This window comes from Pyxicephalus adspersus, chromosome 1, assembly GCF_032062135.1.
Source record: "Pyxicephalus adspersus chromosome 1, UCB_Pads_2.0, whole genome shotgun sequence".
Classification (NCBI taxonomy): Eukaryota; Metazoa; Chordata; class Amphibia; order Anura; family Pyxicephalidae; genus Pyxicephalus; species Pyxicephalus adspersus.
The window spans coordinates 20426576-20437350 of NC_092858.1; the positions used below are offsets into that span (position 1 = coordinate 20426576).

General features: G+C 36.8%; 1 protein-coding gene across 1 annotated transcript; it reads right to left on the reverse strand.

Moving 5' to 3' along the window:
* Window positions 1–317: 317 nt before the first annotated feature.
* On the reverse strand, window positions 318–10259 carry LOC140325431 (aquaporin-2-like). The gene is made up of 4 exons (XM_072403265.1): window positions 9864–10259; window positions 6581–6745; window positions 4908–4988; window positions 318–1016 (listed from the first exon to the last, which is right to left on the reverse strand). Exons 1-4 carry the CDS (start codon window positions 10230–10232, stop codon window positions 795–797), a joined length of 837 nt encoding a protein of 278 aa, XP_072259366.1. The 5' UTR covers window positions 10233–10259; the 3' UTR covers window positions 318–794.
* Between the last annotated feature and the right edge of the window lie 516 nt (window positions 10260–10775).

Consider the following 10775-nt stretch of genomic DNA (forward strand, 5'->3'; position numbering starts at 1 on the left):
AAAATCAACAAAGAAACGTCTTCTTGTGTCCCCCGGTGTGCTCAATGGTTCCTCGTAACAATCCCCATGTCACTACTGAGTCCTCTGGGGAATATAGAGCCTGGTGAGAGGAACCAAGAAGTGCATCAGGGGTTACAGTAGATTGACAGTTCCAGTAGTATTGGTTTCCTTGCAAGCACTTTATAAATGCCCATCCCTCTTGAATGGTGCGGTGTTCAACTATTTATTAACCTAAGAAGATACGCACTTACACTCTTTTTTGCAGGATATTCATTTTGGCAATATTCATGGCAGGACCACCTTAAATAAAAATTGAGTTTAATATCTTAAATACTGTCTTTAATACTCAGTATGTGCATAATAAGTGGCTTAAAGGTCTGTAGACATGCATGTTCTTTGATAATCTGTGCACAGAGATCGGCACTTCTATAATATATAACATAGGTTGTATGTATTTAGTATTATTTAATGGCTAATGAAAAATTGTAGACCTGATATAATAAACTGTAATGGAATGAAGGGGGTTCCACTGTCATTAAAAACGACAATAAATTGTGTGGTGTTTTAGCCAGCAGGGATCTAAGTGAATTATCCTCATAATACAGGTAATGTGGATACCCCGGTCAGCATATAAGAAATTAACAGTATTGCTAACTAACCAACTTGCTTGAGTGCATTTGTTTGCTTCTGACTGAGAATGCAGTCATATTAGGCTATTAGGCTGCAGGGCATAAAAACCAAAATTGCCCTACCAAATTATTTTTTGTAAGAGCAGTTAAATATTCTTATCTCCATCAAACTTTCTCTGTCATCCCAATCTTTGACATTGTCTGTGGTGAGTGTAACTCCACTGACTGTCTTCTTCGTATGTCTCTCTCTTCCCAATCTTCTTCAAGCTCCAACTCCCCTCGCAGGATTGCCAGCTTCTCTGAGAAGGTCTTGGTGTTTGGGATGAGGATATAGTGATAGATTAGGGATCCTAAAACTGCACCAAGCATGGGTCCAAACCAGAACACCTGAAATGAAAATGTCATATTAAAGAACAACTTAATGACCAAGTTCAGCTTAAGTTTTTATAACTTTCTATGGTAGAATTTGTTGAATGGGTGAGGTAGCAGCTTCTAAAAAGTCATGGAGCTTTTCCTACTGAGCAAATCTACTGCAGGAACAAAGTGTGCAATTAATGCAAGAACTCTTTACTGAACATAACATGGTCAGTAATGGGGGTAAAGGGTAAAATATCAATTTAGGATGAGTTGTAAAACCAAAGAAGATTTTTATGCAAGAATGAGAAAAAGCCCACCCTGTAATTTGGCCTTCTTAATTTTAGGTTACTTGGGCAGACTTTCTGGAAATCTAGGACTGGTTGTATTGTATTGAATTAAAATGAAATGACAAAAAACTGCTTGTTAAAGATATAGTTTAGGTTTGGGGATACCATGGGTTAGAGATCAATATCAAATTGAGTGATTGCTAAATTCCAGAACTGAATCTCAGTACCAAGACTTGTTTGAACCCATTTGAAAGAACTTTAAACACAGATATCTCATTTTGTAAGAAGTGGTCTGTAGCAGCCTTCATAATGTTTAGTTTTATGTGAAGTTTATTCCCATATATGAATTTGAGCATTCCTCATATTTCTGTCTGAGAAGTATCTGTAAAGTATATGAAGCATTTAAACCTTTATAGCTTACGTACCATTTTTCACACCAAACAAACAGGAAATTAAACAAGTCAATTTACCTAAAAAAACATAAATTACCTTTCAGGGCTTCTCCCTCTTTTGTGCAAGTGCCAAAGAAGTGAATACAACCAAGAACAGTGAATGAATAGACAGATAGCGCATGAGCATCCCCCAGTTCACTATCTACAGAGGAGTGTAACACAGCAGGTAGCTCCTTGCAACTATCAGCCGACAAAAACACTCCCCACTACGTTCATTAGAAACCATCAAACCTTGTTGGTGATGTACACAGCAAAGGGCATTAGGGGCTGATACCTGTCAAGGATAACAAAGTTCTTTCCTGTTCCACCCCCACTGTGGGATGCTGTAAAGCGCAGCAAGAACAGGAAAGGATTTTGCCTGTACTCCAGGTGGCAGCACAGGAACTAAGAGGAGGTAAGAATATTTTGCCAAAATTCAAGATTTCATTGAATAGTAGATTGTAATTTTTTGTTTCATATATGTTTTTTTTTTTTTTGTTTACAACATAAATCTTCCCTAAATGTATACTTTACTTTACTAAACTTTTGCGAGCGAAGTTGATTGCTATAGCTTTTAGTCCACTTCCCCATTGGCACCATTCATTCTATTTTAGAATATTAGACCTATGTTCTTTGGATGTTGCCTAAGAGGCACATTTATAAATCAGTGTTTAGTTTCCAGCAGATTGCCTGGCCTAGATCTAATTCACCAACATTTTCCTTGATTATTGCATTCATTAAACCTTTTAATGGTGAGTGCTGCTGTCTAAATGCTGCTTAAAGAATTGAAAGTGTATGTATAGCCAAAAGATGTTTATTTTTCTCTTAGATTTGTACAAAATTAGGCTTTTAAATTATTTTCAGTTTAAAAGACTGAACTGGAACTGAATTTAAGAAGTTAAACTTTGCTAGGTTATAGGGAATATTAAAAAAAAAAACTTAAATAATTAAAAAAGTTCCTTAGCAGTAGCCTGATAAAATGTACCCTTTTCTCTGGAAGTTCTCCTAAAAAATACTGAAAAGTGCTCTTTTGTGTGCCAAGGCATACCTGTGTATGCAGTATATATGCAGAGTTAGATTAAGGTGCTGCTGCCTCTGACTGCTAGTCACATGACATTTTAGGAAAGATTTGGTGATGTCACTAATGTTACCAATGTGTCATTAATGTGCTGTGGTTGTGCCTGCTTCTTCTTTATTTACTTTCACCTTTTTTATGATATTTAGAACATTTCCAGGTCCTGTCACTTTCACCTGCGCAACATCTCCAACATCTGGTAGAAAAATACCTCGCTCCTACAATGACCTACTACTAACTTCCTTACTCATAACCTCATCACATCCACGACTCCAAGACTTTTCTAGAGCTGCCCTGGATCTCTGGAATGGTCTTCCCCATCATATTTGGCTTGCTCCTACTTTCTGTTCATTTAAAAGAGCACTTAAAACCTGTCTTTTCAAACTTCCCTACTCGTCTTCTTCTGTCTCCTAAACCCTCACTACTTCCCACCACTACATATCTTCCCTCCTTTTGTGTGTTACTTCCCCCACCTACTAGATTGTAAGCTCTTTGGGGCGCTCTCTGTCTGTCATTTGCAAACCCTATTTAATGTACAGCGCTGCAGAATATGTTGGTGCTATAAAAATACTGTTTATTAATAATAATAATAATGATAAAAATTGTAAAATTGCACATTTCCTATCACTTTCTATCACAGTGGCAGTTTACACATGCCCCACTCAGTGTGGCACAGACAGCAATAACAATTGAACATGGGCTCCAGGACTCCATTACTCTTTTTAAATTTTGTTGTAGGGCCTTGGTCAAAAATCAGTATTTATTCAGATACCAATCTTCTATTCTATTCTACTATCACACACTTCAGCAATGATTGAGTCCCAGCTCAGTCACGTGAAGCTGCTAGTGCTGTTCCAGCGGTCCCCTGGTACTAGAGGATAACAGTTGATGAAGTGAAGACTGATAAAAGTCTAAGTGCTCAATAAAGTTAGACTTAGCTAAGGTCGGGGGTAAAACATCTAGGCCAAAACACAGAGTAATGGTCATAAATGGGTATCACAGTTAGAGGGTTAGGAGACTCAGCCAAACATCATACATGGGTATTAGTCAGCCAGGCAAGTATGTTAGGGTTAGAAGTCTACATGGTGCAAGAACTAGGCAGGAGTCATTTCTGGCAGCAGACAAAAAAAGTAATATGGCAACAAGCTAAACAACAGGTTAGTAGACAACGAAATTGCACCCACAGCAGCTAAGAAACCTAATATTATCACAAGGAGAATTGTCTGGAACTGGCTGAGGTTTTTTGGGGGGAACAGGTTATTAAAGGGTCAGGAGAAGGAACCCAGATGGATCAAGGACCACATGCCATGCAGGTCTCACAATGAACAAGCATAGTACCATTGAACATTAAAATTGCAATGCAATGCTGCAGGTGCTTAAATAACAGAGTAGGCATGCTGCCCTAGACCATGTATCAATAAACAATATTCATGATGGATGGCCGTGAGGCACAGCTCACCAAGGTTGTCTCTGGACTGATGGGAATTTACATAAACTTTAAACTAAAGGAGGAAAATAGAAAAACATATCTGCCCACTATATTGACTGTATAAATCCAGCAAATCTATGTGGCAACCAGCAAAAAAGCCAAGAATGGTTATTAAACTTACCCCCATAGTGACATGGGGATTGTTACGAGGAACCATTAAACTTACCCTTACTTTAAATACCAGCATTTTTAGGATATGGACACTTTATTTATCTGCACATCTGGTGTGTTAGCATCTTCTTTTTCTTCATTTTATTAAAGCACATTATTGAAAATGTCACCTGTTATATATAAGTAGAACAGAGGTACCATGAGATGCACCCGGAGCTGACCTAAAATAATGGGACCATGGTTCATTACCTCGTTTGATCTATAGATTTTTTTTTTTGATAAATTTAAACCTTTGCATCCTAATTTTTCATTGGAGTAAAAAACAATTAATTAGTCAACATTATAAAATGTTACAGTGGTTTTGTTTCATAACTGTCCCAAATTACATATTTAGAGTACAATTACCACCTAGCGATGACCTCAATATTGTCAGTAGACAAACAACCAAGCCCTATTCAAACGTTTCACATCATGGCATGGAATTAAATTAGACGTTACGCAATGAGGGAGTGGAGGAATTATTCTCACCCAGTGGGCAGTAAAGTTTCCTGTTATAACTGCAGGTGCAAAAGATCTTGCTGGATTCATGGAGCACCCAGTATAATGGATCTAAAACAGAAAGAAATAGAGTATTACTACCATTATTATCCATTATCATATCTATTTTATAGGCAAGCATGAAACCTATTATTTAGGATACCAAAGGACTAACAAGCTGGATTGGTTTGTTCCTGCTACACTATTTTGACCCATATTTATGCTTCTATCTACCAGAAAGCCTTCCCAGAACCTGTTTTTGAAATTACTTTTGCACATGAACCAACCCTTTCCTAAAGTTTTTACTGGCAAATTCTGCAAATTTTTCGTGATTTATTGTTGTGGAGTTGGGGAAGAGGGTGAAATATTGTATAGACCATCAGGGTTAAACTGGGCAAGGCTCACTGCTTCCAATACTGCCTGGAATTTCAGTGCTACACAGGCAGACTGGTCAACTTAAATAGGAAATTCAGAACTAACTGGATTCCTAGTTAGAACAACATTTTGTTTGCATTTGAAAGACAGAAAAACATAGAAAACAATGCTTTTATTGCAGGAATATAATATAATAAAAGGATGGCATTTCAGTACTGGAGTCCATTTGACTTCTGGTATATCAACAGATGTTTTTCTTTACTGGCAGTAATATTAATGAGATAAATATATAGAAATGTGTATGTATGGCAGAGATACAAGTAAAAAAATAAAATACAAGAAAAAACAATTGTCTGGCACAGTAATATCTTCCCACATGACAGGCAAATGGGGGTCTAAGTGACAACCTGTATGTGCATGATGCATGATGTGGATGCCTTGGATGGTCCCTGGTGAGGCTTCTGGACACAAAGACCCTGATTTATTAAAGTTCTCCAAGGCTGGAGAGAATACACTTTCATCTGTAAAATTGGGTAATCCAGCAAACCTAGAATGGATTTCCTAAAAGTCATTAGCTATTTGTTTTCAAATCCTGCACCAGATCCATTCCAGATTTGCTGGATTACTGCTTCACAGATGAAAGTGTATTCTCTCCAGCTTTGGAAAACTTTAATAAATCAGGGCCAAAGGGCTAGGTGTCCATTGCTCCAGCAGCCTAGACTAGCAAGCATGCCTAGGGGTCAACTGATGACAGTCCAACCATCCATAGCAAAGCAGAGACTTGCGACTGCAGCCATGCCACCCCATTGCAGTACTAAGGCATCCCAGTACTTAGGCATCAACTGGATCCATTTTTCTCTTCTCTTTTTTTTTTTTTTGTTTGTTAAAATCCATCTCTCATGCATATGTAAACCTCATCCAACTCCCCAGCTTCATTTGAACCTTCCTTTCACACCCATTGACCCCCAAATGTCAGGTAAGCCTTTTCTATTCCATTGCTTCACTCTCTTAACCCTCTACTTTCTGTAACTCTACTTTTACCCCATCATGTATTCCCTTTCTCTATTACTTTACTTTTTTAAGTTCCATGCCTATGTGAAGTGTATTATTTGCAAAGAGAAAACAGACTGAAAAGAATCTAATGTATCTATCCCATCTAAGGACTTATAAAGTTGTAACATATTCATAATTTGATTTTAGAATTTGATATCCTTGAATAAATAAATGAATAAAAAATACATAATAACACATTAACTTTGCAATTTTCAAAGCACAGATCCAATACTTACTCCAAGAAGGTGTCCGAAAGCCACAGATAAACCAATAGACAAAGCTGGAGTTCCTATATTATCAGTTCTTCGATCATCAGTAGAGGCAAATATACACAGAACCAGCTGAAGAGTTAGAAATAGCTCAATGGCAAGAGCCTTTCCAGCATCCGTGTTGTTAAATAACTAAGACAAAAGAAAGAAAACATGATTATGCATACTCTATGTAACAGTCCTCTAATATGCAGCCACAAACAATCTAAAGTTAAAATTATCATTCATAATCTAGCTAATGCTAGGAACAGAATTAACCATTAATAAAATGTAATGTTCAAGCGAGGTTAGTGTTTCTTTTTATTTTCTTTTTCAATAGGATTTTAGTTGTTTAAATCTGTGTTACTCTTTGGAGAATTCCCCTTAATACAAAATGAAGATAAATGTATCTTTTTCGAGCTTTAATGAAACAGAGTTTAGCTAGCATTCCTCTATGAACTTGACAAGATGCACAGAGAAGAATGCCTGCTACCACCAATTATGTATCCAGCACTTCTAAAATGAAAATAAATGTCCAGAAAGTTATTTCAGGTTTGAGAAATTGGTAGTGTTTTTTTTTTTCAAACTTCAGCATTGGTTTGTTTCCCCAACTGTTGAGTGGCTTTTTTGTGTTTATATAAAGAATTTGGTAATTAAGGCTAAGTTTAGAGAGGCACTAAGGCAGTGGTACACTCATGCATGGGAATTGTGCCAGCAGTTTGGACATTACATGAAGAATGAGCGTCTCACCAGCAGGCACCCATAGGTAATGAATGGGGGCAATAGTGGGAATTTGAGTACTGCTGCTGATGTCAAATATTTAAACATTGGTTCAGTAAAATCCAGCATAGCAATTGGAAATGCCAAGCAGCTGTTGTTCCCACCTCCCATTGGAACTTGAAAACCTACAGCCTAACAAAGTAATCTCAGCTTATTCAATAAGAGCTTCTTGGATTCAATCACTGAAAGAGTCATTGACAGAGTTTACAAATGTAAATTACCTAGGCAGCAACAAATTCACATACCAACAGAGGTAGACAGAAAGAAAAAGAGTTTGCAAAGTTGTATCAGTGCTCATCTTGGCTTTACAATCCTTCAGACATCAGGGGCCTGATATGGGAAGGATAGGGGACCACATGCTTGTTGCCCCCACTTTTAATGTCAGAACAAGTTCCATGTTTGCCCTAAGCTGTAGCCATCAATTGTTTATATACTATGCAAGTTTTTTAGTTGAATTTATCAATAAATTAAAGTTTCACATGTAAAAGAAGGCTGCTAATTATCCTGTATTTAATGGAAGCATTGTGATATAAATTACCATGTCAGATTTAAAAACTTGTTTTCCCATCTATTGTTTACCCGTTCAGCCCCCAGGCGTTTTGGTAGCAATACTTGCTGCAGTTATGAGACCCAATGCATGTTTCCACTCTTAAACTTTTACCAAGCATAGTGCTTGTCATCTTTTGCATTTTAGTAGTTTTGTATTTCTTGCCCTGGGATCCAACCTTGCGTTCTAAATACAGTAAAAATCCATGGTATACACAAAATATTTCTATGTCATATCTCAAAGCAAGCAAAAAAAATCATCTTGTTTTTAGTTATAAAAACAGACAGGAAAATAAAAATAAAATGGAAGTGTGAAGGAAAAAAAAAAAGAATCTTGTTACATAAGTACAAGCCATCACAATCGTGCGATCTGACAGTAGGAAGCCGTGGTTTGGTGGTTATGAATAAAATAAGATTTGGAAAACAAGTCATTATTTCCTGCAGAGTTAGACACAGAATATTACAATTCACATTAAAGTCTAAGAAAACTAAAGTAGATGTATTTTAGGAGGTAATTAATTATGATAGAGTATTTTTACTGAAAGCTATTTTACATTTCACAGTTGTCATGATGTGCCATATTTTCATGGTTATATTTCAGAGATCTGTAGACTTCTCTCAAGACTATCTGTATGCCGCTAAATGCAATACAAATCCTGCCGTTATGAAAAAAATCATGTATGGTATGTAAGAAACCCACAGATTGATCTGTATTTAAAAACCGGACTATAAATCTGACTGCTCACAAGACTTTCAGTGAGATACGATGTTCAATAAACCAACACTGTGTTTGGCAGCACTGTTATGGTGTTAGGCATTACTAAAGATGCACAGAATTGAAACAAATAGGGCTTTATATAAAATATTACATAATTATATATTGATTTAAATTTTGGCAAATCTCTCCTTTCCTAAACCAGTGTAATGTATCAACTGAAATAGAATGCAGGCACTCAGATGGCTGGGTGCACCTATATTCTTCATCTTTTATAACCAAAGAGGTCCTGAATTTAGTGCTCTGTGATATGTTAATCTTGACCTGTGTCCAGATTGCCGATTGTTATTTGGTTGCAATTAACTTTATACAATATAAAAGCCTTTTTCAGAGCAAAACTCTAAAATGCGTCCAGGTGAAGACCTTTAGCTAGGCTTAGATGAAGTCATCAGACTGCTGCCAGTAATAGGAAGCATTTCCTCAGTCACTGCTACCCTAATGACCTGAGTTTATTATTCTAAATTTGTAGCCCTACACAAAGGGCCTAATTTATAAAAGCTCTCCAAGACTGGATATGATAGACTATCATGGGAGAACATGGATGGTCCAGCAAACCTGGAATGGATCTTGTCCAGGAGTGAAAACATTTGCCAACTAAAGGAAAAGAATTTTTAGGAAATCCATTAAGTTTGCTGTATTACACAGGTTCTACCATGATGGTCTATATTTCCCAGTCTGGAGAGTTTTAATAAATCAGACCCAATATATCTGAAGCTAGATTCACTGGCTCTGATTTATTAAAGCTTTCCAAGGCTGGAGAGAATACACTTTTATAAGTGAAGCTGGGTGATCCAGCAAACCTGGAATGGATCTGTTCCAGGATTCAAAACATTTGCTAGCAAATAGCAAATGATTTTTAAAAATCCATTCCATGTTTTCTTGGTCACCCAGCTTCACTTCTGAAAGTGTATTCTCTCCAGCCTTGGAGAGCTTTCATAAATCAGGTCCACTATATCTTCTGGGATACTTAGGAGAAAACTACAATTCTTATAAACTCTTCTTCAACTGTCTAGATCAGTTTTTCTCAACTAGGGTTCCAACAGAAGTTGCTAAAAAGTCAAGAAACACTGGTCTAGATGCAAGTAAACTGAAAAATGTATACAGTACTGACCAGAAACCTAAACATTTGTTATAATAGAGTAGCTGCATAGTCTTATTTATTTAACTTACCCCATTAATAGATAAGTTTCCTCTAGCTTCCAAAGGAGTAAGATCTTGAAGTATGGCTGCTCCAGAAACAGCGCCCAGCAGCTGAGCCCCAACGTAAAACACTGCCCGCAGGAAGGAAATCTGAGAACCCACCATAAAAGCAAGTGTTACAGCTGGGTTAATGTGGGCTCCACTTACATGACCAAAAGCTTGAACTAAAGTGCCTATACCAAGGCCAAAGGCCATGGCAATCTGGAGAACATTTGGACTTGTTCCTGGCCAGCCTAAAGCCGAACCTAATCCAAAAAAAACAAATAAAAGTGTAGCAAAAAATTCTGCAAAGACTGCCCTTGCAAATGCTACCGAACGCAGTTCCCATAACTTGATCATTTTATTAAATTTAGAAAAAGTTGGTTTGTGACCGTTACTGTAAGGGGAAAAAGAACTATGGCTTATGACTTATATATGGCAACTACACAAAGAGATTGAGGTGGAGCCAGTGATAAGTTATGCATTAACCACAGAAAACCTTTATAATAGCATTGACAATAATTTACATTTATGTTCTCTTACCTCTTCTGAGAGTCACACAAAGTGAAGAAACTTATCAGAAATCTCAAAAACATCAATTTACCTTAATAAAAACTTTCTTAATTGCTACAAATCTTCCATATCGTGCTGTTACTTGAGGCGTAGGAATGCTGTAATCATTTCATCTGTACAGCATTACATTCTAAATTAGCCTTGTAATTTTCACATGTCTAATCTGAAATTTCATACCTAAATTGATGAATCCACATTTCTTTTCAGTCATTTATTGTTTGAATGTATGCCTAATTTCATCTCTTTCTCTTCATTTGACCAATCAATGACTAATGCCTAGTAATGATAGCTTTGTGAAAAGGCAACGCAGAGATGTATTCACGTTATTTA